At 39.8% G+C, this 27,109-nt stretch overlaps 1 protein-coding gene and 1 long non-coding RNA gene across 14 annotated transcripts in view; one reads left to right on the top strand and one right to left on the bottom strand.

Annotated features, from left to right (window-relative positions):
• The window catches only part of PRUNE2 (prune homolog 2 with BCH domain), a 301,009-nt gene that overhangs the window by 7,192 nt on the left and 266,708 nt on the right, over window positions 1-27,109 (bottom strand). The window contains exons 12-20 of one of the 13 annotated variants that reach the window (XM_033237044.1): window positions 25,868-26,041; window positions 23,117-23,125; window positions 19,574-19,676; window positions 18,792-18,923; window positions 17,888-17,974; window positions 10,919-11,017; window positions 6,774-6,809; window positions 6,202-6,240; window positions 1,094-1,141 (exon numbers count right to left, since the gene is read on the bottom strand). In XM_033237044.1, the coding sequence (XP_033092935.1) occupies window positions 1,094-1,141; window positions 6,202-6,240; window positions 6,774-6,809; window positions 10,919-11,017; window positions 17,888-17,974; window positions 18,792-18,923; window positions 19,574-19,676; window positions 23,117-23,125; window positions 25,868-26,041 (727 nt within the window). The remainder of the gene's footprint in view (window positions 1-1,093; window positions 1,142-6,201; window positions 6,241-6,773; window positions 6,810-10,918; window positions 11,018-17,887; window positions 17,975-18,791; window positions 18,924-19,573; window positions 19,677-23,116; window positions 23,126-25,867; window positions 26,042-27,109) is intronic. The other 12 variants (XM_033237045.1, XM_033237051.1, XM_033237048.1 and 9 more) reach the window with 12 other exon arrangements.
• On the top strand, window positions 5,225-25,984 carry LOC117098445. Its single transcript, XR_004443408.1, has 3 exons — window positions 5,225-8,806; window positions 23,314-23,406; window positions 25,847-25,984. It is a non-coding gene; the product is annotated as an uncharacterized LOC117098445 (long non-coding RNA).

Genomic DNA, 27,109 nt, shown 5'->3' with positions numbered 1-27,109 from the left:
TAAATCGGAGATGGTACACCCATCTAGCATTAAGATCACCTCTTCCTGATTTAAAAACCATTGGTCCTGGAGCTATACTGCCAATGTCCAAATTCCAGCTCTGGGCCATTTTTACAGCTGTAAAACAGTGGACTGGTCAGATCGTCTCTCTATGCCTCTCTTTCCTCATCTGTGAAATGTACCTCATAAACTTATTCTGAGGATTAAAATCAGACACTGCGTGTGAAGCTTTTTACAGTCTGGAACGTGGTAAGAACTCACTACACGTCCAATTTCTACTTCTCACAGGATGGTAATCCTCCAAATAGATCATTCCTACAGTCTCATCCAGGCTCAAATTCCTCCTGGACGTTGCAAAACAAGCGCATTTTCTCTCCATCCACCAAAGCATTAAATGGAAGTTCCAACTTCCACTAATTAAAATAGAGATGATGTCATTCAGAAAGCAGAATTGCATTCCTCTTGCCCAAATGTTCTTACATCTGGTCCTAATCATTTTCTTCTCATTTTTGGATTGGAAAAATAGAATGCCATGTCCATAGGTTGTCCTTTAGAAATTTAAGGGGTGGGCCGGGCGCGGTGGCTCAAGCCTGTAATCCAGCACTTTGGGAGGCCGAGACGGGCGGATCACGAGGTCAGGAGATCGAGACCATCCTGGCTAATACGGTGAAACCCCGTCTCTACTAAAAATACAAAAACTAGCCGGGCGAGGTGGCGGGCGCCTGTAGTCCCAGCTATTCGGGAGGCTGAGGCAGGAGAATGGCGGAAACCCGGAGGCGGAGCTTGCAGTGAGCTGAGATCCGCCACTGCACTCCAGTCCGGGCGACAGAGCGAGACTCCGCCTCAAAAAAAAAAAAAAAAAAAAAAAAAAAAAAAAAAAAAAAAAAAAAAAAAAAAGAAATTTAAGGGGTGATTGTGAATGAAATGGTGTGAAGCTGGCAAATTTGCTTCAAGTTTCTGATTTCAGGAATGGAGCACAGGAAAGCTGAACATCTAAACAGGGTTTACCCAGTCCTCAGTGTGTTTTCTTTCAGAGCCCAGCCATACAACACTACAAGTAACCACATAGCTGCTATCGATGGTGAATTCTTACTCCTTCTCCATAGAAGACATTTCTGGATCATTGTAAAGGCAGCTAGTTCTGAGTGCAAGGGAAAAATAGGAAGCAGTCAGTATTTCCCCACCGTCACCACTATGAAAGCACAACAGAGTTGAGGCATTTGAAACTGTTTAATGTGGTCCCATTACTAATACTGAACCGATCCATACCCGAACAGATGAGGAGATTAAGCTGTAACCCTTACCATCAGTTTTGAAAGGCAAGTGATTGCCCATGATATAAAAACACAAAGCAGAGATTTAAAAACTCCAAATACCTCCAGTGGTCTCTTCTGTCCTCATTTTTCCCTGCCTTTTCAATTCGTCTTATTCAGGGGACATACTACAAAATTGTATTGGTACCCCGAATAATAAGATACTTTACACATAGAGGAAAATCCCTCTCAAGCAGCCTCATTTTATTCACCCATGAACACAGTTAATTTTCAGTTTTCACGAGAATGAGGATTTCCCAATACACTGAAAGAAAAAATGTCACCGTCAGCTCTGCTCATTGTTGTTACAGAAATAACAGGACACTTACCACTCCATACAGTTGAGCTGTGTCCAGGTGATAAAATGAATCCTACTATTTACCTCAACTGAGTATGCCCAGAAAACAAATATAACCTTATAAAATAATAAATAAAAGTGTTTTTATGGAATTTATGTTTTTTGGTGTAATATTAGCTATTTTTGATATTTCATACTGGTGTGATTTCTCTGTTAGCAAATTTCAAATTTGCTTTCTATTAATTCTTGATGAATGCTCATTACACCTTAACTTTTATACCCCTCCCATATATATATATTTTTTGAGACAGAGTCTTGCTCTGTCACCTAGGCTGAAGTGCAGTGGCGCTATCTCAGCTCACGGTAACCTCTGCCTCCCAGGTTCAAGCGATTCTCCTGCCTCAGCCACCCAAGCAGCTGGGACTACAGCTGCATGCCTCCATGCCTGGCTAATTTTCATATTTTTGGTAGGGGTACGGTTTTGCCATGTTGCCCCAGGCTGGTCTCAAACTCCTGGACTCAAGTGATCCTCCTGCCTTGGCCTCCCAGAGTGCTGGGATTACAGGCGTGAGCCACTGTGCCCGGCCTTCCATAAATATTTTATTATTGGCAAACAAACACTATTTAAAGAGCTTCTATGATCCTTTTTAAGTGCAGCTGTCCTCTTTGTAATACAATTTCACAAGCTAATTTATCTGTTTGCACATAAGAGGATCCATGATGAAGGTCAGGTGTTTTGTTGAAAACGACAGCCTGCTATCTCCCCAGGTGAGATAGCAACCTTCCTTCCTCACTCCCTACCCTTCTTGCTGGTGGTCTGATATTTTTATAGGGAATATTTGGCAATTCCAGTGAGCAAGGACAGTCAAGTAAGTGTTGACAGTGTGCTAAAAAAGAAAAAAAAAAAAAAAAAAAGCAAAGCTGGAATGGAATCAAGAAAGGGCAATCTTCCAAACTCAGCTTTTCTGCTTTTTAATTTCAAGTAATCCTCCCAAGGAAAACAGCAATTGGCAAACCCTTTAATACTGTCACTCCAAAGGCAACACAAGGATGTGTCCCAATTTTCGAAATAAGAATGGTTCTATGTATACTATTTATCCTTCAGAAGTATAATACTTTCTTTCCTGTATAGAGCTAAGGTTTTAAAGAAAAGATAAGGCAGGTTGAGCAAATCACTTTCTGAAATCAATTAGAGTTGGGGTGCAGTTTGAGTGGGGTGTGTGTGTGTGTGTGTGAGGGGAGAGGGAGAATGTTGGGAAACACTAGTGGGCATAAAGCAAAACAGCGGACAGATAGGTTTTGTTGCCTGACCAAGTGTACGTTTGCCTTTGGTTAGACCCAACCAGAAGCTTTCTGAACAAGTCATGTGGAAAGTCAGGCACATCTGTCAACGGGAAGAACCTGGGTATATCTGGCTTCTAACAACAGATCTGCAGTGATCACGTTTCTCATAGAGTTTCTCCTAGAATTCAGGGGCTACTTCAGAGGCTAAAAGGTAGTTGAAAAAATGTTGCTGGTAGCCGAGATGGTGGGATTCTAAGGTATTCCAATCACCTGCGGGGTCAACAGAGTAGAATTCTTTCTCTGTGCACATTTTCAAATGTGCAAATATATTTCAGTTTCTCATACATGTGATGTTACCATCAAAAAGGTAGGATCAAAAGATCCTAGAGGGAAGATTCTTCAGGCAGATGGCTTACCTGCTGAATCCAAAGCAAGAGCATACACTTCTAAAACAAATCTGATTATTTTTATTTGGCCCTTGACTTTTAAGCAGTGGTTCTCAACGCTGGGTCCTGAGACCAGCAGCAGCAGCATCACTGGGAACCTGTTAGAAATGCAGACTTTTTTTCTTGAGACAGGGTCTCACTCTGTTGCCCAGGCCGGAGTGTACTGGTAAGATCAATTAGCTCACTGCAACCTTGAATTCCAGGGCTCAACGGATCCTCCCACCTCAGCCTCCCATGTAGTTGGGACTGCAGGCACATACCACTATACCTGGCTAATTAAAAAAATTTTTTTTGTAGAGATGGAATCCTGCTATGTTGCCCAGGCTGGTCTCTAACTCCTGGCCTCAAGCAATCCTCCCCTCTCAGCCTCCCAAAGTCCTGGGGTTACAGGGACGAGCAACCTCACCTGACCAGAAGTGCAGCTTTTTAGGCTCCACTCTAGAGCTGGTGAATCAGAAACTTTGGGGGTGAGACACGGGATTTTCTGTTTTACCATGTGCTCCAGGTCATTGTAATGCACAATAAAGTTTGAGAACCCACTGCTCAACAGCAATGAACTGACTCTTATGCAAATTCATTAATTTATGCAGCATAAATTTACTGAGCATCTACTATGTACTAGGCATGAGCATAGTGCTTCCTTTAGGAGGGAGATCAAAATGTCTCAGGACCATATGAGCTATTTAAACACGTCGGGGGAGGGTTGGTAGGGGTAAGGAAGAGAACAAAATAGTGGATGTGAGAGAAAAAAGAGAAAGCTACAAAACTATCCAAAAACAATAATCATTTGACTGTGGCAGCTAAGCAGAAATAGTATAAATATAGAGGGAAAAAAATCTATTAAAAGAAGCAAGATTTCATGGTAATAATGAAAGAAACATGACAATATGACTTTATGATAGGTTTGTCTGAAAAATTGTTGATGGTCTGTCCCCCTATCTTTTGTCTTGAAAATAGCACTTTAATTTCATAAATATGTTATCATCCTGAAAAAATAAATCTGAAAGAAAAACTCACAGAGAGTTCTCACTCTAGGAAATCTCATGACACAAAGCAGTTTGAGTGCAGATAAATGCTACAGGAATGTTATACCAACACTCAGTTCCTTGATTACTAATATTTTCCTTACTTAACAACTTCTTACTTGTAACAGTTGGGATCAAGACTAAGAAGTTTTTTTTAGAATAAAAAAATTACACAGTTTTGAGTTTCTTTAGTGTAACTGGGTGTCAGTTATCTTGAAAGAAAATGAGAAGATCAGAATATTATAAGAGTAAACTCCACTAATGCTAAACTTTCTAAAGCAAAAACCTATCCTTTAATTTTTTAACACAAATGATTGGCACACTACGAGCAAATAATCGTATAGGTTACTTACAATAAAAATGTACCACAGGAGAAAAATGTCTAAATTGATTGTTTTAATGAGGAATTGGCATTTATAACTATGAAGAAAATATCTATTAGTTAGATATTATTTATTCAGAATTTATAGCTGTTGGGACATTGTCCAGGCCTTCTGCTTTTGCAATGTCTATTAAAATGGGAGCTGGTTATAAAAATGAACAGTGTAAGCAACATTTAAAATGGGGAAGAAAATGTGCTTAATACAGCAGACTTTTCAAATAGTATTTGGTTATATCTAACATGTATTATCAGAAAATGTCTTTGTAACTTGGAAACGAGAAAAGAGAATAACTGGATTTTTTTTTTTTTTTGAGATGGAGTCTCACTCTGTCCCCAGGCTGGAGTGCAGTGGCATGATCTCGGCTCACTGCAACCTCCACCTCCTGGGTTCAAGCGATTCTCCTGCCTCAGCCTCCCGAGTAGCTTGGACTACAGATGCCCACCACCATGCCCAGCTAATTTTTGTATTTTTAGTAGAGACAGGGTTTCACCATGTTGGCCAGGATGGTCTCGATCTCCTGACCTCGTGATCCGCCCATCTCGGCCTCCCAAAGTGCTAGGATTACAGGGGGCGGGCTGACTTTCTATTGGTTGGGCTATTTTACAACTCAATAGGGGCAGAGGTTAACTTGTAGTTTTTGACCAGCAGAGATGCAAATAATTTCTGTCCAGTGGAAAAGATAACCTCAATATTACAGTTTATTGCCCTGTTGTTTATTAGCCAGTTTTGTATCTAACCCAACAATCTTATCCAAATACTCTTCTGTAAATTATCTATAGATATCTAGCTGCTCAAATGTTCTTTGAACTGGCTTTAACACCTTAGTAGTTCCTGCATTAAATCATCAGTTGAATAAAATCATTGGCATGTGTTCATTTTATATTTGCATGAGAGTTATAATTTTGCCTTTTTGAGAATCATACTTTGACAATAGTGGGCAATGACTTTTGTTTTTCTCTTCATCAAAATAGCTCAGAGGTTGTTAGTTAAGCAATATTTCCAAAGTCATGAAGTAAGGTGTTGTTGTTTTAACTCATAGAAGGCCATGAAATTGATTCTGCAAAAATCTTCCAAATTTCGATGTGCTATTATTCCTCCCCATTGGTATGAATTAGTGAAGTTCTGTTGCCTGAAAACCTAATGATCATATCGATGTCACACTATACGTCACAGTGCCTGTGATGTGGTCTTTTGTTGTGGTGCCTAGAATTACGTGTACATTAAAAAACAACTATAGTGACAAATGCATTCCTCAATATAACCAAGATCATGGGGAAAAATAGACTGTAGTAAGAATAATAGAGATTACATCTATCATCGGAGAAAGAGAATTTCTAAAGTGCATTATTATCAGGAAGCAGGAATAAAACACCAGGCATGCAGCTTTTCCCAATTCAGTTCTGAAATGCAAGCCAACATCATGCCAGCCACTAAATGAAAACTGAGTCTTACTTAGCTGCTTCTGAAGCTTCCCTCAGTTCTTCGTCCAGTCTGCAGGAGCAAAAATTATTGGTGTGGAAAAGAAACAAAAAAGAAGCAAGCAGAGCATGAGACAGTCACTCAGCAAAGCAGAGCCAAACAAAAGTGGTGCATATGTGCTTTTCAAAACCGTCTTCTGGAGTCCTGAGACGTACTCCTTCCATTAAATATACTGTCATTTCCTCCCATTCAGTGTTTATGTACATTTACTTTGCAAATTCCTTCATAAACAGTAGGTATAAGTTGCAAAGGGATCAGAAACATGCTGGCTGAATAAAGCTGAAAACATCCACGTCAGTCTGGTGGGTACAGTTCAAATTAGCTTGCAGCCTGGGCCAAGTCAGGGATGTATCTGGTTTAGTAGGTTTCAGTTGCAAATCAGGTTGACCTCAACAGCTTTACACACAGGACAAAGACTGGAAATGGCATACAAAAGACTGATACAGTGACCTCTCGCTCTGGTAGCTTGTTGAGGTCACCCACAAGTAAGACACTGGTGTACACACACAGGATCCAGCGTGAATAGGAGATCAGGAGATTTTTACCTCACACTTCTCTTATAAGATCTCTCTTCATCGTACCTTACGAAAATAAAAACGAGTGCCATAAGGAAAATGAGCAAACAGATGGAAAAAACGACAAGTAAATGATTTAAACGACAGTCAAATCATGAGAGAAAACGCCTATCCAGATACAGTCATGCACTATGTAACGTCATTTGGGTCAGCGATGGACCACATATATGGTAGTGGTTCCATAAATTAGAATGCCATAATTTGACAGTATCTTATCTATGTTTAGATACACGAATACTTACCACTGTGTTACAGCTGCCTGCAGTATTCAGTACAGTAACACGCTGTACAGGTGTGGAGCCTAGGAGCAACAGGTTATAGCAGATAGCCTAGGTGGTGTAGGGGGCTCTGCCATCTAGGTTTGTATAAGTTCACTCTATGATATCTGCACAATGATGAAAGCATCTAAAGACGCACATCTCAGAACATGTCTCTGTCATTAGGTGATGTCTGATGGTAATAATAAAATTGGGATTTGGGAGACGTCTTATTTTCATTAGATAACAATCAATGTTTATACTTTGTAAATATATGCAGTCAATCCTCACTATTTGCAGATTCTATATTTGTAAATTTGCCTATTCACTAACATGTATTTATAACCACAAAATCAATACAAGGTACTTTTTGGGTCACTTGTGGACATGTGCAGAGTGGTGAAAAATGTGAGTTGCCCAATGCTCACGTTGCCACCTGGCAATGTGTGAGCCTCTGTCTTCTTTCATACTGTAAACAACTGTCCTTTTCACAACCTATTTAGTGCTTTTTTTTTTCTCATTTTTGTATTTTTCCTTGGTGATTTTGCTGCTCAAATTGGCTTCCAAGCATAGTGCTGAAATACTGTCCAGTATTCCCAAGTGCAGGAAGGCTGTGATGTGCCTTATGAAGAAAATATGTGTGTTAGATAAGCTTCGTTTATGCACAAGTTACAATACTGTTGGCCATGAGTTCAATAAATCAACAATGTATACTAAGTAAGGTTCATTTAAACAGAAACACACATAAAACAAGGTTATATATTGATTGATTGATTGACTGATTGATGAAAACATTGTGACCAGAGGCTTGCAGGAACCAAACACCCTGTATTTTCCCTTGGAACACTATTTCAGTATTCCCTAATTAAGGGTTTGCAGTGACTTTACAGAACATAACTGCCACAAATAATGAGAATCAACTGTGACCAATGATTATAAATTTGGTTCTAGGTTGAGCAAGTTTTTCTTTCATTTAAGCCCTTTGATGACAGGCTCCATCTCAGCTGAGGACTGGTCTTGGGAGTGGCTGAGATTAGATCCTTTGAATGTTATTCAGTGATAAAAAGGAGCCATGGCTTGTATCCATTTGAAATTTGCATAACATGAAATTGGGGCGATGAAGGTCAGTAACAGAAATGGCAGAAAGGACATCCCAAGGAGATAATTACAGAAAACAGAACACACGGACATGTGGGCAGCACGTGAATGGTGGTAAATTTCTTCCTCCAGAAAAAAATTTTTCCAAATAGAATCCTTCCTGAAGTAACTTCTCCCAAATGGAGCCCTTGAAAACTGATGTGTGCAGATGAAGAAAAAATGTCCCGGCTATACTTAACTTCTCACTTGAACTTTGCCATATGATAGACAGTCTCTAAAAGCAACATGCGTAACAATAAATAAGATTCTGGATTGCACACTCTGTGCTGGGAGGCTTTGAAAGTGCTTTGTGTACCGTTTGCATTCAACCCTCAGGACCATTCCAGGAAGTGCAACTTACTTCCTTACTTTACAGATGCCGAAGCTGAGACTCAGAATATTTTAATTAATCAATCATTTTAATAGATGACTTGAAGTCTCAGAGACATTGAGAGGTTAGAGGGAAGGTTCAAATCTAAGTCTCTAAAGCCCATTCACTTTTCTTTCTATTGCCTCTGCCACACCATGGAAGTGTTACTGTGTTTACTTGGAAAGCGGTCAATGCTCAATTCCACTAGAAGGGAGAATGTCCTTGTCATCTTATTGAATGTGAGTACTCCCATACTACTTCTTCCTTTTTCTTTTTTTTTTTTTTGAGACAGGGTCTCATTCTGTCACCCAGGCTTGAGGGCAGTGGTGCGGTCTCGGCTCACTGCAATTTCCACTTCCCAGGCTCAAGCAATCCTTCCACTTGAATCTCCTGAGTAGCTAGGACTACAGGTGCATGCTACCATACCCGGCTAATTTCTGTGTTTTTTTTCATAGAGAGGGTCTCACCATGTTGCCCAGGCTGGTCTTGAACTCCTGAACTCAAGCTATCTACCCTCCTCAGACTCCCAAAGTACTAAGATTACAGGTGTGAGGCATCCCTCCCTGCCTCCATCCTTTTTAAATTTAGAGAGTAGAAGTGGGTTTTAAAGATGGAGTACACCTTTTTGAGGCAGCAGCCCAGAGCTATGAGGTGTGCTGGTTGTGGAAACACTATGAAGCTAATGAGGGTTGAAGCCATCATTAGGATCTTATGAACACTCTACTCTGTCTGATTCAGTGAGCCAACTGACCACTGGAAGCCCAGTCAGTATCCTGTGTTCATGCCCGATATTGCTTATGTAGGAAAACCAAATGCATCTACTTCTGAGCTTTGAATTTTGAAGGATACTCTAAGGGAGGTAAAGGAATCTCCTAGAAAAGAACATGCGAATTTTGGTGCCAGGCTGACTTGAATTTGAATTCCAGTTCCATCTCTTCCTGGTTCCTACTTACACTGTGCCTAAGTAACTTCTTACTAAGTTATCTCCCCTGCATCTGTAAAACAGAGGTTTACTATGGGAGTCAAATAAATGATATAAATAGAGCACTGCTATGCTTGGCATATCATAGACACACATTACATGAGAATTCTTTCCTTCCAATTTCTAGGCTGGGCCTTTTAAATTAATTAATTTTTACAGTGAGAGGACTCTTTTTTGGAATCCCAAATGAGAGGTACATTTTGCTATCCGTTTTATGGAGGAAGATGAATGACACTTGTCTGTTTTCTTTGAGCTAATGGTTAAATCCCTCTCCACTCAAATGAAATGAAAAAAGCTAACGATTCAGATACAGTGGCCAAAAAAAAAAAAAAAAAAACCATGACACACAGAAAACAACCGTTCTTTGCAACAATGTACCAGATACAAGTGTTCATTCTCCCATATCCCTGTTTTACAATCCCAGCTCCAAGTATTTATTTTGTTAAATTTTATCCTAATTTTTGTAGCATCATCCTGAGACCTTCAGTACCCATGCAGGATGCTGACGCAGATACTGCGTTACCCTCTATTGAGCAAGAAAACCATTCCTCACCGCCTCACCCACCACTGGGCAAATGCCCTCTACTTAATCATGATAAACAGAAAAGGTTTAGAAGAAGCAGAGAGTTATTCCTTTCTATTTTCCTAGGGTTATGCAGATAAATTACTTTGTATAAGACAATAAAGAAATCCAAGCTATACTAAGACCATCTTGTGTCTGTGCAGAGTGGGAGACACAAGAAACTGATATATTGTTAACCAGTAGAGACAGTATACCAGTTAACCAGTGTAACTGTTACTTTTTCCAAAGTGGTAGTAAAGTTCAAGGTAAAAATGAACAATAATCAAATAACCCCAGGAAAATATTATGTGAAAGAGGATCTGAGAGAACACAACAATTATCTATAGATTATAGGAAAAAATTATATTTATTGGAGGATATTTAATATTGTTTTCAAAATAAGATAATGCCATTTCCCCTCTGTTCCAGAACTGACCTCTTTACCAACCCACTTCTCCAAACATACACTTTTTTTTTGATACAGGGTCTCACTCCCATTGCCCAGGCTGGAGTACAGTGGCACCATCACGGCTCACTGCAGCCTTCACTTCCCAGGCTCAGGTGATCATCCTATCTCAGCCTCCTGAATAGCTGGACTACAGGCAAATGCCACCATGCCTGGCTAATTTTTGTATTTTTAGTAGGAACGGGGTTTTGCTATGTTGTCCAGGCTGATGGCAAACTCCTGGGCTCAACTGATTCTTCCACTTGGCTTCCCAGAGTGCTAGGATTACAGGTATGAGCCACCACACCCAGCCTCAAACTAGTACTATTTCTTAAGAAATCTCTGAAACCGTCAGGACTTACTTGATGATGCTCTCTGGAATGTGGATGCAATCCATTGGGATCAGCCCACTGAGTTCTGATAAGCTATTGACATATTTAATTTTACTGCTGAATTTTGAACTAAAAAAAAAAAAAGAAGAAATGTGTATCATTAGTCACTACCTTATCCATCCCAAGACTACTGCCTTTTCTTGAAAATCCTGATACACTTAACATCTTGCCCCAGCACTCTTACTAAGAAAAGAGGCTAACATTATTTCATGAGTTACAATGTGCCAGACACTGTTTTGTTGTTGTTGGTGGTGGTGGTTTGTTCTGTTTTTTAAATTGCCATGTAAAAATGTTTAACACGATGTTTTGAAATATGTATACATTGTGGAATGGCTAAACTGAGCTAACTGACATATGTATTACTTCACATGCTTTTTTTTGATACTGAAAATTTATTCACTTAGTAATTTTCTAGGATGCAACACATTGTTATTAGCTATGGTCACCATATTGTTCAATAGGGCTCTGGAACGTATGCCTCCTAACCAAAATTTTGTGGTCTTTGACCAACATCTCCTCACTCCCAACCCCCAGCTTCTGGTAACCACCATTCCACTCTCTACTTCTGTAAGCTCAACTTTTTTAGATGCTACATATAAATGAGATCGTGCAATATTTGGCCAAATGCTGTTTTAAGTGGGTTACACATACAAATGCATGTATTTCTTATTATAGCCTAGTGAGGTAGACACTATTATTATCCGCTTTTCAAAGATAAGGAAACAGACACAGAGCAGGTAAGTGTTTGCCCAAGGTCTCACCCTTAGTAAATGGCAGAGCCTGTACTAATCTGGGCAGTCTGACTTTGGCATTCACACTCTTGGCCATACATTGTGCGGCCTCCCAGTATTTCCTGTGACTCTGAATAATCACTGCTTTTTGCCTCGTTTGTCTCTGTTTGTTTGTAACAAACAAAAATCTTATCATTAGTTCTTTCAGAATCTACCAAGTTTGATGATACTAAAAAAAATATGTAAACTCATTTTTTAAAAATTTGTTTTGTTTTTTAAAATGTTGTGGTTTTTAAAGTTTTAGGTTGAACATTTATTCTAGATCAACCAACATTCAAATATATGTTCCAATAATTGGATTTAAAATACTAACAGCTTTCATCTAAACGTGTTCGTTTTAGATATGTGTAAACGCACAGAGAACAACTTGGAAGGATACCAATGAAATTGATAAAGGAGTTTGCCTCTGGGGAAGGGGATTAGGAAGAGGAATTGGTAATTGTTAAAGGAAGAACTTGGTCTTATCTGTAATGATAGGATGCATTTCTCAAGAGTGCATTTTCTTATTACTTGTGTAATGGCAAACTAATTTAAAAAGTGTATCATTCCACTGGAAAGAGAACTTGATCAAGGGTCTAATGTTCTTGAATGGTTTCAAATGAAGAGGTCTCTGTAGTCTACTGGGATCTTGCTGAACTGTGTACCATCTGTACTGCCTTGTGTTCAACTACTGTGCATTCTAGTAAGAAGTTTTTTTGAGGTGTTTCTTCTATCTATCTATCTTTAACACTTTACTTGCAATTTCGGCCCTGGGTCCAAGAGACCTAGGAACAACCATCCTCTCCATACAGTAGCTTCTGTCCCTCCTGATAGGTCTTGGGTCAACACACATTACCAGTGATATGCTATATTAAGCCTTTTTCTTCCTGTGGAGTTGTTGAGCGAAATAAGGTTTTGATAAAAGACTGAGTGGGTGACTGAGAGGGAGAAGAAGTCATGCAAATGGAAAACCTCCAGCTCCAGTGTTAATATTCACTGGAATTTTACAGTTCTCTGAACATGCCATGTTCTCTCTTTATTGATGTATTTGCATCTGGCGTTTTGTCTACCTGTTTCCTCAACCTGGATTGCTCTTCTCCCTAATTTCAGCTGGCCAATCCTACTAGTCTTTCAAAACTCACCTCGAGGGAAGGCCTCCTTCTGCAAAGCCTCTCTTGAAGCAGATTATCAGCTTTCGCTCTCTACCAGGTATACCCCCAAATTCACCCTCACCTTGAGCCATCACCTCCTCAAAGTGCAATTATATGCTGTATTGTAACTGTTCACTTGTCTGCCCGTGTCTGCTTAAGGCTCTGTGCTCCTTAAGGACAGCAATTGAGCCTTGTTATTTCCCAATCCAGTGCTTGGCACAGACAAATTACTCATTTTTTTCCCCCAACTTTTATTTTAGTTTCAGGGGTACATGTGCAGGTTTTTACATGGGTAAACTGCATGTCACAGTGGTTTGATGTACAGATTATTTTGTTACCTAGTTAATGAGCATAATAGCTGACAGGTAGTTTTTTGATCCTCACTCTCCTCCACCCTCCACCCTCTAGTAGTCCCTGGTGTCTGGAGTGTACTCAATGTACAGTTCCCACTTATAAGTGAGAACATGCGGTATTTGGTTTTCTTAGGATAACTCACGATAATGACCTCCAGCTCCATCCATGTTTTTGCAAAGGAAGTGATTTAGTTCTTTTTTATGGCTGCTATACAGTGTATATGTTCTGCATTTGCTTTATCCAATCCATTGTTAATGGGCATCGAGGTTGATTCCATGTCTTTGCTATTGTGAATAGTGCTGCGATGAACACACGTGTGCATGTGTCTTTATGGTAGAATGATTTATATTCCTTTGGGTATTTACCCAGTAATGGGACTGGCAGGTCGAATGGTAGTTCTGTTTTAAGTTCTTTGAGAAATCTCCAAACTTCCAATAACTCATTGTTTAAAATGAACTTGCCATATACCTCTATCATAGAGGCTACCCTTTAGTAGAGAAAAGACCTGTCATACATCTTAGTGGTCTCTTTTTTCAGATCTACAAGTTGCTAACACTGAAGTAAATTGATTCAAAGGAGGATCTGTAGAGGGGCTCCTACATGATGAAACTGTAGAATACAATTATTCAGTACTTGATATAGGTTTTCTTTAGAATTGGGCAGACAATTGGTTTCAAAGACTGAGCCTATCATTTATAGGCTGTGCCACCCTAGACCTGAGGTTGGTAAATGATAGCTCGTGGCTGAAGTCAGCTTGCTGTCAGTTTTTTATTATTTTTTTTAGAGGCTAGGACTCACTCTGTCACCCAGGCTGGAGTGCAGTGGCATGATCATAGCTCACTATAGCCTTGAACTCCTGGGCTCAGGTGATCCTCCTGTCTCCGCCCCTGGAGTAGCTAGGACTATAGGCACATGATACAGTGCCTAGCTAAATTAAAAAAAAAAAAGTTCGCCATGTTGGCCAGGCTGATCTTGAACTCCTTGCCTCAAGCAATCCTCTTGCTTCAGCTTCCTGAGTAGCTGGAATTACAGGCATAAGCCTATCTGTTTTTTTATAGCCCCTGAGTGAAGAATGATTTCTGTTTTTTTAAGTAGTTAAAAAAATGTAAAAATAAAAATATTTTATGATGTTGGCCGGGCGCAGTGGCTCACACCTGTAATGGGATGCCAAGGCAGGCAGATCACTTGAGGTCAGGAGTTCAAGACCAGCCTGGCCAACATGGCGAAACCCCATCTCTACTAAAAATACAAAAATTAGCCAGGTGTGGTGGTGCATGCCTGTAATCCCAGCTACTTGGAAGGCGGAGGCAGGAAAATTGCTTGAACCCAGGAGGCGGAGGCTGCAGTGAGCCAAGATCATGCTACTGCACTCCAGCCTGGGCAACAGAGTGAGACTCCCTCTCAACAAAAAGAGAATATTTTATGATGTAAAAATCATAGGAAATTCAATTTCGGTTTTCATAAATGAAGTTTCATCAGAGGCCAGGCATGGTGGCTCATGCCTGTAACCCCAGCACTTTGGGAGGCCAAGGTGGGAAGATCACCTGATCTCAGGAATTCAAGACCAGCCTGGGAAACACGGCAAACCCTGTCTCTGCCCAAAACACAAAAACTTAGCCGAGTGTGGTGGTACATATCTGTGGTCCCAGCTACTTGGGAGGCTTAGGTGGCAGAATCGCTTGAGCACGGGGAGGCAGAGGTTGCAGTGAGCCAAGATCGCACCACAGCACCCCAGCCTGGGCAACAGAGTGAGACTGTCTCAAAAAAAAAGTTTCATCAGAACACAGCCACTTACTCATTTGCATGTTTCCTACAGCTGCTTTTACTCTATAATGGCAGAGTTGAGTAGTTGTGACTGAAACCATAGGGCCGGTGAAGCCTAAACTATTTACTAGTTGAATCTTTATAAACAATGTTTGCTGGTTCCTGCTTTAGACAATTTATGTGACCTCCCTGAACCTCAGCAGTTTTTCCTATACAATGGAAATAGTAAACAGAATCTGCTTCAGGCTGGGCGTTGTGGCTCATGCCTGTAATCTCAGCACTTTGGGCCAAGGCAGGCATATTGCTTGAGCCTAGGAGTTTGAGATCAGCTTGGACAACACAATGAGACCCTGTCTCTACAAAAAAATAAAAAAATTTAGCTGAGTGTGGTGGCATACACCTATAGTCCCAGCTACTCGGGAGGCTGAGGTGGGAGGATTGCTTAATCCCAGGAGTCTGAGGCTGCAGTGAGCCATGATCATGCCACTGTACTCCAGCCTGGGTGACTGAAGGAGACCGTGTCTCAAAACAAAAAACAAACAAAAAAGTATCTACTTCGGAGGACTGTCATTAGGTTAAATGAGGTAATGCAAATAAGCACTCAACATATTAAGCCATTATTAGTCATAATTTACCACAACACTATTGCTATAATTTCATTATTACTGTTGTTGTTATTATCTTGAAACTCCCATAAGTAGTGTTGAATTATAATAATTTTTAATATCCTTAGAGTAACAAATGTTTTCTTATTGTTAAACCACATTTGGCTTAAGGCTTTCTCTGTAGTTTGAGTTCCTAGGTAGCTAACTGCAACCTAACATGGTATGTAAATAAAATTCCAACCTAACTGATGAGTATATTTTTGCAAAGACTAGCTGAGTCTCAGCCAATCAAAGCAGCTGAGCTTCAGCAATCACAGGTTGCCAAATGATCAGACCATGACCATATAAGGCAAATGCTTCATCACACTGTACCCACTGTACCCAAATAAGATAACTGCTGAGCTGTACCCAGTCAAGCTATTTCTATACATCACCTTGCTTTTCTCTGGACAAATACTGTCTGCCCACTTTGCTGGGTGGAGCTCTCTGAACCTCTCCTGGTTCTAAGTGATGCTGGGTTCATAAATCATTTTTTGCTCTAATAAAGTGATTGAGTTATCTAAAGTTTATCTTTTAACATTACTTAATCAAGAAAAAACATTTGTTTTATAAGTGCTGAATTATTAAGCAAACTTTGATGAATCAGTAATTATGCTAATGTTTACCTTTCTACCCATTAAACTTTTTGAAAGCTTACCAGCATACACTGATTCCTACTCCCTAGTTAAAGCATTTCCTGAAATTAATTAAAATAAGTGGCTCTTTGTATACCTTAAATAGGTCTAAATTTGTTTGTTTGTTTGTTTTTTTGGAGGCACAGTCTCACTCTGCTGTCCACGCTGGAGTGCAGTGGTGTGATCTTGCCTTACTGCAACCTCCACCTCCCAGATTCAAGTGATTCTCTTGCCTCAGCCTTCCTAATAGCTGGCACTACAGGCACGCCACCACCATGCCTGGCTAATTTTTTGTGTTTTTAGTAGAGATGGGGTTTCACATATTGGCCAGGCTGGTCTCAAACTCCTAACCTCAAGTGATCTGCCCCACCTAGGCCTCCCAAAGTGCTGGGATTATAGGTGTGGGCTACGCTGCTCGCTGGTCATAATATTTTTAAAAGCAATTTAACACAGTATGGTAAACAGCTAACCTTTGCCAGAGGGAAACTAGGATGAATCCTGCTACTCAGTTGAAGATTAATTGAAATTTTCCCATCTTAAAGTTATTAATGATTTTCTTCTAAAAATTCTGATAACTCTGTGTCTTCAGTGGTTTCTTCTTGTATATAATGAAGATAGTAACAGTATATCATGTGATTGTTTAGATTCAGTTTACCATTTTAACAATTCTTGATTTTCAGGTACCTTTTTCAGCATTAGCAATTGGAAGTGGGGAATAAGAATAATAAATAAATATAAGTAAATACTGAACAAGAAAGGTTGAATCTGGAAGCTAAAGTAAAACCTATACACACACAAAAAAGATTTTAAAGTTTACTTTTTTCCCCAGAAGTAAAGTTATCAGAAGTTTTAAAAGAAATTCATTAATAACTTTAAGATGGGAAAATTTCAATTAATCTAATCTGTACCCTGATGGTGGGCAAGATTTTATTCTGTTTTTAAAGCTGTCTAGAAAATAAATATTATTCCTTTCATTTAACTATTTGAAGTCTTACTATATTAAGAACCATATCTTACTTTATTTTGCATCACCAAGATGTAAGGTTATACAGAACCTAACATAAAATAAGTAACAAATAAATATTCACTTAATTGAAACCAAGACTCCTCACGGGTGATCAAAACACAGCTCTCAAAACGGCTGCCCAGACTCTATATAACTTTGGTAGTTATACAAACATTGCGTAGGTCTGTTCAGAAGAAATGGCACAATTGAGACATGATACGGCTTTTGTTTCTGCCTTGATTCATCTTTATTTTCCATCGTCATATTACTCTACCTTTCTATTCTCTACATAATAACATATCACTTTAAATGTATTATCTATTCCCCTTTCTCATGTGGTATGAAAATCCCACCACTTCATCTTCCATGTTTATAGCAAGCAATTTAGAGGTCATGTTTTATAATGATCTGGGGGAAATATTCATAATGAAAGCATTTTCTCTCTTAATTAGGGACGCCTGATGAATAGTCCAAAGCACCTTTCTAGGAAAGACAGAGACAAATATATTTCCCTGGGTACTCTTAGTTTATGAATTCTTGTTTTTAGGACAATAAGCACATATTTTAAAAAAACTACTAGTAGTACTTTTTATTTTATGACAATATTAACTATACCTTATAAAAGGTCGTGTCACAGCAAGGATTGTTCTGATGAACCAAGATGGATGAACGATGATGAATGATTTCAAATTCTTCCTCAACCTATTTTGAAAAAAGAAAAAATACATTACTCTTAACCCATTTTCAGTGGGAATTAAAGCATAAAACATATTCCTAAATAAGAATATATATAATTTAAGTCTGGCGTGGTGGCTCATGCCTGTAATTCCAGCACTTTGGGAGGCCGAGGCAGGCGTATCACCTGAGGTCAGGAGTTCAAGATCAGCCTGGCCAACATGTTGAAACCCCGTCTCTACTAAAAATAAAAATAAAAAATTAGCTGGGCGTGATGGTGCCCGCCTGTAAGTTCTTGCTACTCAGCGGGCTTAGACAGGAGAATCGCTTGAACCCAGAAGTCGGAGGTTGCCATGATCCAAGATCATGCCACTGCACTCCAGCCTAGGTGACACTAGTGAGACTCCAACAACAACAACAAAAATGTATATATATAATATATATAATTTTAGGGAGTTCTATGCAAGTTACTATTGCCTGGTAGGAAGATATAGAATGGCCATGATTAATTACGAGAATGCTTTTTGAGATGTAATTTGAAACTTGTATGATTCAAACCTCATTTTCTCATAGAAATAAATGTAAAATAGGATGGTTAGAATGGTTATGTTCTTAGAGTGCATGAATCTATAACCAACAGTGTATTTTTGTTTATTCTCGCCAGCATTACCTTTACTATTTCGGAAGGAAAACATGCTTAATAGCAACTTAGACAATTTATTTGATCTTATTGAGACTTGGTTTCTTCTTGTGTATAATGAAGATAATAACAGTATACCATGTGGTTGTTTAGCCTTCCGTTTACCAAAATCAAAATAGTGATTAAATAGCAGAGTGCACATACCGTCTGTCAATCATCTGGTAGCATTTCTTCATCCAGCCTAGCCCTGGCATCTTCCGTCTTGGTGTTGCACCATTCAAGTACACAATCATATAGTCTTCAGCTACCATCAGCTCTAAAGTACTTATTACATATCTGATCACAGGAAGGAAAAGAAATGTTTTCAGTTCCCACATAAACTATTTCATCCTATTGACACCATAATTACATAACATTAATTATGTAAGTACAGGGTGTATGAAATTTAAGAATGGTTGTGCATATTACCTCTTTACCTTGGGAAGAATACAGTTACCTAAGAGTATTCCTCTGAGAGTATTACTCATTTATCGGTATGACTATCTTTTAAATGTATGTACACTAGAAAAATGTATGGGTTAGAAAGAATCCTGACTTTCAAAACTGTCAACAATGTTATCAAATACTAAGGGTAACTCAGGTTAAATAAGGGCAGATATTAATGAAGTCAGGTTATAGTCAGTCTTAGCAGACTAAGAACATGTTATGAAGGAACAAAAATAATACTTTGCCCAAAGGAAATATTACAGAATTTTAAAATGCAAGCAAAATTCTGTTCATTTTGTTTTCAGTCTAGTCTACCCACAAAAGAACTCCTTTAAAGGTTTTAGCCCCTTGAGCAACATTCCTTGACAGAAACCTTACTGATGTTTCATTGAAGGCTTAGAATATTCTACATCATCTATTTTCTTTAATTAAAGATGATCTATCTGCCATTACATGCCACAGACATTAACTCAAAGCACTTTGTCACAAGTATCACTCACAGGAAAAGATTTTCCATGACATAGTGGTAATCCGCCCGACTGCTGTCTGGCAGAAAACAGGCGGCAAACACAATGATGGCATTTAGACCGTCCCCATAGTATCCTGGGGGACAAACAAAAAGACATTTGTAACCAATTGAAAGCTCTTAACAAGGTAATATCTGACCTAATGGATAACTCTGAAGCCTTGGCGAGTGTGTCTTTGTGGATATATTAGCAACATGAAATGGGGCTTATGTTGACTATAGGTCTGTAGGTATATACACATACAGTTATCTTTCAGTGGTTAACATCTATGTTTTATAGAGTGTTAAATATATAGCGCAATTAGATTTGCATATGTAGGCTATTCATATATTACGGATGATTATATGTGTTGTACATAGTTGTGAAGAGGGTGTGTAAATATTCAACATAACAAAAAATAAGCCGGAGCAAAAGAAGTTCTAGCCAGGCCTTATTCTGTGCAATATTTTACTGCCATGTAATCACCAGTGGGTATATAGAGTTCTGAAAAAGCTGACACATTGGGCTCTGGGAGGACTAGACCAGGCTTAAGGGTATGTCCTGTCCTCCTACTCAAAGCTTGGAGGAAATCTCTGTTTAATGATTCCACAGTCCAGAGCTATATGACACAACAAACCCATAACTGGGTATATTTTTAGGTATATCTTCCCCCATCTTTTTTTGCACTAGAGTCACACTCTCTTTGTAGAGAACATCTTACTAAACTGCTTTTCAAGAGTTAACTAACTCCATCCAGATCTATATACAGCCAGGTTGGGTACTGTGGCTCACACCTGTAATCCCAGCATTTTGGGAGGCTGAGGTAGGCAGATCACTTGAGGCCAGAAGTTCGAGACCAGCCCGGACAGCATGGTGAAACCTCGTCCCCACTAAAAATACAAAAATTAGCCAGGCATGGTGGCGCTGTAATCCTAGCTATTTGGGAGGCTGAGGCAGGAGAATTGCTTAAGCCCAGCAGGTGGAGGTTGCAGTGAGCCAAGACTGCGCCACTGCCTTCCAGCCTGGGTGACAGAGTGAGATTCTGTCTCAAAAAAACAAACAACAAAAAAAATCTATATACAGCCAATATTTTACTGCCACGTAATCACTCAGTGAGTACTTAGAGTTCTGAGAAACTTACACGTTGAGTTCTGTTAAGGGGCTAGGTTCTGAATTCTACGAAGAGGAAGAAAACTTCCTCTCATAAGAGGAGGAAAACTACAGATGGGTCTGGCTAAATTATATTTGAGTCGTACAAAATTCTGTACTTTTGGGGAATCTTGAGAACTGCTTCCTGGTAACATGGGACTGAGGAGTGTAAGTGCTACTTGCAGGAGGTGCTGAGAAAACAGCAGGTGGGAAATGTGGAACGTGTGGCCACTGAAACTCTAGGGGTCAAGGAACATGTAGATACATCTCAGGACACCATTGCCCATCTTTTGAAAGCTCTAGCATCATTTTGGAATTGCCCTGTCTTTTAAGCAAGCTTTACATTCCCACGGTTACTTTGAAACTCACAGCAGGTGTCAGTCAGAACCCCACAGGTAACTATACGGAATGTCATGCGTCTTTCACACTTAAAAAGGGACGCAATGTGTGAATTTTTATTTTTTAGTATCCCTGTCTAAACTATTGCAATTGATGTCATACAGTTCTGGACTATAGAATCATTAAAGGGATTTTCTTCAAGCTTTGAGTAGGAGGACAGGACATACGCTTAAGCCTGGTCCAGTCCTCCCAGAACCCAACGTGTTAGTGTTTTCAGAACTCTAAAGACTCGTTGGTGATTACATGGCAGTAAAGTAATGGCTGTATATAGATTTGGATGGAGTTAATTAACTCTTGAAAGAGCAGTTTAATACGATGTTTTCTACAAAGAGAGTGTGACTCTACTGCAAAAAAAGATGGGGGAAGAGACCAATACTAACTAAAAATATACCCAATTATGGGTTTGTGTGTATTACTAATTTGAGGTAGCTGTATGCAGTATTTATACTACAAATGATGATACGGTATTGTTGAACACAGTATTTATACTACAGATCTTAGAAGATGCTGCCTATGTAAGTATTTAACTGATGCAACACACGTTTGTGAGAGAGTAATGTAGTACTTTCTCTCTGGATTTTTTTGCTTTAGTTCCATCTTTTCCAATATGCAGGTATTTATCAACTACTTTTTAGAATGCAATATGAAGGAAAATGGCAGGAGGAGACATATCTTAATACAAAAATTGCTTGTTACCACAATTTCATTTCTGAAGACGCATAACTAAATGGAAATCCACAAAGGATATGGTGGCTTAGCTATACTAATCCTCACACTGCACAGATAAGCAGTTCATCCTCAGCATGATGAAAAGACAGAAGTTCATGAAAAGAGACAATAGACATAATGAATCCAACTTAAAAGCAAGTAAGAAAGCATCCTTTCAAAAGCATCTTTCTAAATGTAGCAGTCTGGCTCCAGAGTGTTACAGTAATTTCAAGATCATGACTGCTCAGTTACTTTGATTTCTTTCTTTATTTCCATGAACTTCTAAGAATTTTTTTTTTTTTTGAAAGGGAAAGACTGAGGTTTATAAACAGTACTTCAGACGTCATTTTAAATGGCAGTTCAGCTCACTGTGTAAATGCTATCTGCCCTTGGAATGCTACAGCATCATGTTCATCCAAGTTTATTTAACTAAAGGAATACTATGGGATCAACTTACTACTTCATGACCACTGTCTAAGTAAGAAATGTCTCAATATAAAAAGTACAGAAATTTATAAAGGAAATGAAAATTTATGAATGAAAATTTGTTCTTTTGGGTAGAGGATCTTTAAGAAGGGAAGAAGAGGCAAAAAGAGAAGGAAGAAAGTAGAAGGAGAGGGGATAACTGAAGGAAGGAAATAAAAGAAAAAGATTTCCACATGAAAGTTTTCCTCCAAAATCAAGAGCCAGTGCCATCGGCAGGCTTGGGAGATATTTCAGATAATACCGTACTTTTTCTATAGCTGCTTCCTGCTAAAAAAATTTAAATTTAAATTTAAAAAATCAGATAATACTATAATTGCAGGCAAAGTGCAATAACTAGAATGCATAGGATCATTCACTTTTTGCCCCTCCCAGATACCTTGAAGGGGTCAGCTAACCCCTCAATTTCTATTCTCAGATATGCAACTTACTCAAGTAAAGTTTCCTGGCAACAGCATAATTCATTTGAAGTCTGTTTTTAAAAACATTTCTTTCATTAGACTCTCTTCTCAAGAAAGGTGAGGTGAATTCAGGGTGTATGTGCTGGGTGGGGTGCATGAGCAACCCCCTAGGAGTCTCCTGAGACCCTCTGAAGCAAGGGCGCAAACCTTACCTGAGTGACACAGACAGGCATGAAAGGGATGTAACACAAGTTTGCTGGCCAGCAAATGGAATGGAGACAGAAGGAAAGATGTCACAGTCGCAACCAAAACATACACACACACACACACCAGCCAGCAACTCTTCTCCTCATTCTTTTCACGGTCATTTGTCCAGCAAGACTGCAGAGAAGGTTACCTGAATCTCCTATAATGAAATAAGAGAAGTAAAAAAAAAAGAATCCTTGTTAAAATTACTTGGTGTTATTGTTCTCCATTATTTAAACGGGTTTCTCTGCTCCAAGTTCAAAAAAAAGCCAGTTCTAGCCTCAGAGGGACCCCATACTATTGGCTGAGCAAAACTATCCAAACCCCTCTTTGCTTTGATTTATGCAGATGGCAAGGATATTGCTATTGGCGCATAGGATGTGAACAGTGGTGTTGAGATCATCCTCATTTGACTGATGATGCCATTGAGACCCAGGGATGGTAAGTAATATACCAAGGTTACAGACTAGCAAGTGGCAGAGATGGGTACTGAGCCTCATTCTTCTACATTGTGTGCAGGGCCTCTGGCAATAGCTCGTATCAAGGTCACCAAAGCTGAAGACTGAATTATTTATTCAAATACTGCCATCATGCACCAGTATTTTCAACAGGTGGGACACGTGGCAGGGCCTAGCTTTGAGGCTAACTTCTGCAGCTCTTTTGATCGCCCCCACCTTACAGTTTATAGCACAGAGCACTGTGTAGCTGGCACTTCTCTATTGGCCCAAACGACAAAACTTCCTCACAGCAAAATACCAAGCACCAAATAAGATTCATGTTTACTGGGAAGTGATTGCTGCTTTTTAAACGCTCATCAGAAGCCAGAAGGACAAAGTAGGTTGGTAAGTAAGGAGCTTTCTCATCATTATGGTCTAAGAGAATGGTGTAAACTCCTAATGTGGAAGACAAAGCTTTGGCAAATTCAGAAGTAACATCTGGAGCATCTTTACCTACAGAGCACAAAAGCTGTTCAGGGTGCAGGAAAAGGTGGCATCTCTCTCTAAAGTTCCGGATGGGTGCAGCCAGAGGCACACTTCATGCAGGCCAGTGCCTGGAGAGAGCTGAGGCAGGGCTGGGGAGAGGGGAGGTGGCCTTCTCTTCAGAACAAACAGGACAGTCACACAGACAAACACTGAGCTTGCAACACAGAATGGAGAAGAGCAAATGGCAAAAGGAGGAGGTGGCAGGGATGGAGAGCACAGCAAACCAGGTTAGCCCTGAGGGCTCCGGTGAATTGTTACAAGACTGTGGCAGGCAGAAGCAGTGGCTTTTTCCAACCATCAGTGCACTGATGATAACCATTCTCTCCTGATTCGGACAACAGGCTGATGGGCTTGACCACGCCACCCAGCCCACCTAAAGAACAAGCAGGCGAGTCTACTGGAGTATTAGCAGATAACTAGCCCTAGAAGAGCAGCAGGACCACGAGCTGCCTTTCAACACAGGGACTCTGCATTTAGGAGCTGATGTTTATAGGGGCTTATCACTGGGTGGCTTTGATTTGACAGACATTTTTATTTTTTAAAAAGTATTAAAAAATGCAGGCTTTGTTTTGTTTTTATTTTCAAAAAGAAAACAAACCAAAAATATCTGATGGGTGGTGCAAAGGAGATGTGACCTGGGAAGATGGGGAAGACTGAGTGTTCCTCCTGTGGTTTTCACATAAAACCAAAAGGGTTGACTCTACAGCCAGCTGTGTGTCACTTTCAGCAAGACTGGGCCAACTCTCATTCTGAAGGGCTACGGGCATGATTTCCCTTAGAGGAAACTGCTCCTGACCCCACAGCAGCTCTCAGGGGGTCTTATTTCCATTTCAGGTCAAACAGGCAAGAAAAAGAAAGGCCAGGACCAGGGGCAGGAACTGGCATTCACCTTTGCTACAGTGGTCAGGTTCCCTGGGTGATCCTGATACTTATGTGGGGGTAGCAATGTATGGGATGGAAGGTGAAAAATCTGCTGGCAGAGAAAGATTTGACTGAAATAACAAATCAGGCTTCTGCTTATTATAATAGAAAACAAAAGCAGTGTTTTGAGGCAGTGCCAAGACTCTTATTTCCCTGCCCTCATTAAGGAAGAGAGAACTGAGAGAGCAACAACTGCCTCGTCAGCTCACACTCTTTCTGGAACAGCTGGGTGGTTACAGTGGCGCCTCAGGACTTGGGAAAGGAAGGCATGCAGCAGCAGAATCAAAATGCTGTCGATGTTTTCTGAAGTTGACAATGTTAAATGTGTTGCTTCCGCTCATCTGACATTTTGTGAAACCCAAATTAATCAAGGCCACATATGCTCCAGGAGCCCTCAAGAAAGTGCTGGAAATACAAACATACTTTTCTCTCTCCCTTGTCTCTCACCAAACAGGTGGAGGCTTTGACTGGGCTTGGCTGTTGTCAGGCCTAGATTTAATGTAGTGTCTAGAAAGGCAAACTTCAGTTAGGGGAAACAATTACCAGGCTAAGTCTAAAAAAAATCCCCAAAGCTTCTGAAGAGGATTCAAAAGACCATCTTGTAATGAGAAGCACCTCGGGGGTAGTGTTAGGACACAGGCCATGGTGTCACATCTTCTGTTCAGTTCAACCGTACAATGGACTGATAAGAATGACAAACAGACATTTAACTTAGACCACTATGGCTTTCAATACATTGGCACAGAACATGATCGCTATCAGATATGTAGCATGAAAAGCCCGTTTTATATGGGAAAGTTGTCTTTGCCTAGTAGGATTTTAAATATTTATTGAATTTAATATGAGGAAATATACTTAGCTCTATAGTTCCCTGAATATGGGCTCTAGAATAGGGTCTTTGAGATGTCGTGTTCCAGAGAACTCTAGACTCACTTTCTGATTTTAAATAAAATGGCTGCCCCTTCCCCATTTCCCAGATTCATGCAGAGCTCGACTACCTCCGTGAGAAATGACTCTCCTGTAGGGCTCGATGACCTTCATGTCAATGCGCTGCTCTTGTTCTCCAATCACCACTGTCCTCCACAGCCGGTTGTCCTCCCGTTCCTCTTCGGCCGTATATTCTGGAATAGACTCTGACTCTTGGCCAGAATCTTTGTTGGCTGTGGGATCTACTGGAAACAAAGCATAGAGCAGGGCTGAAGGATCAAGCCCTCCATAGTGCAGGCAGCTAAACAGCCAGATGGAAAGCTTTAAAATACTTTTTTAAATGAACACAGAGGACTTCTACGGGCAGCTTTTGTTTTGTTTCATCCTGCAGAATCAACCTGATCAAAGTCCTTGTTTTGTACAGCCTTTACAGAGCTTAGCAATATCCTGACCTTATAAAGTACACCCAATAAAGTCTTTTTTTATTAACTGAACAACCACATCCATTGCTAAGGTCATGCTGAGGGTGAGACTAGGTGCAAAGCTTGAGCTGTCTTGCATGGGTAGTGGTCCAAGGTGTGCACAAGCCAGGACCAACTCATCCTTGATCAGGGTAAAGATTGCAGGTCTTTCTAATGGGGTGAAAGGCTTTGTTACTAGACTCAGAAAATCTTGCGGTTTTGGGGTCACATCTCTTCAGTGCTTAGAGTCTTTTGTGGTCCTCAACTTGGAATCGTGATGATATTACAAGCCAAGACTCCTACTCTAAGACTCTCACAACTGGGCTGAGCCCTCTATTGGGAGCACATCTGGACATAAATTTGATATTACTTTCTATGTACTATTTCAAAATACGCCACACAAAGACTTTATAGTAAGCGAGAAACAACTGTGTAGACCAGAAATGCTCAAAGTCCCCAAGTGCACAAGACTCCCAAATTGATGGGTGCATAAGACAATAAAAAAGCCTACTGAGCATTCTCTGGGAAGAAATTTACTCTTGTGCATCAAAAAAAAAAAAAAAAAAAAGTAACCATTTTTTTAAAAAAAGACTAAGCAGCAGTTGTTTCCATTTTTACTAGAAATATTAGTAGAGCTTAATGATGGTTATTCTTTGTATGTTTAAGTAATCTGAAAGAAAAGATTATTTATAACCTTCACAATAATTTCAAGACATTATTATTGTTATTTTTCCATTCCTGGAAAAGCACTGTTGAATTTACACTGCATTTCACTTCTTTCTATGGCACTTTGATGACAACAACAGCACTATTGTATTAAGTATTGACCTTGTACCAGGTACTAGTTGATAC

This window comes from Trachypithecus francoisi, unplaced genomic scaffold (genome assembly GCF_009764315.1).
Source record: "Trachypithecus francoisi isolate TF-2019V2 unplaced genomic scaffold, Tfra_2.0 Lachesis_group16, whole genome shotgun sequence".
In the NCBI taxonomy this organism is placed as follows: domain Eukaryota; kingdom Metazoa; phylum Chordata; class Mammalia; order Primates; family Cercopithecidae; genus Trachypithecus; species Trachypithecus francoisi.
Note: the sequence above shows the minus strand (reverse complement) of the source record. Positions and strands in the feature narration are given on the sequence as shown.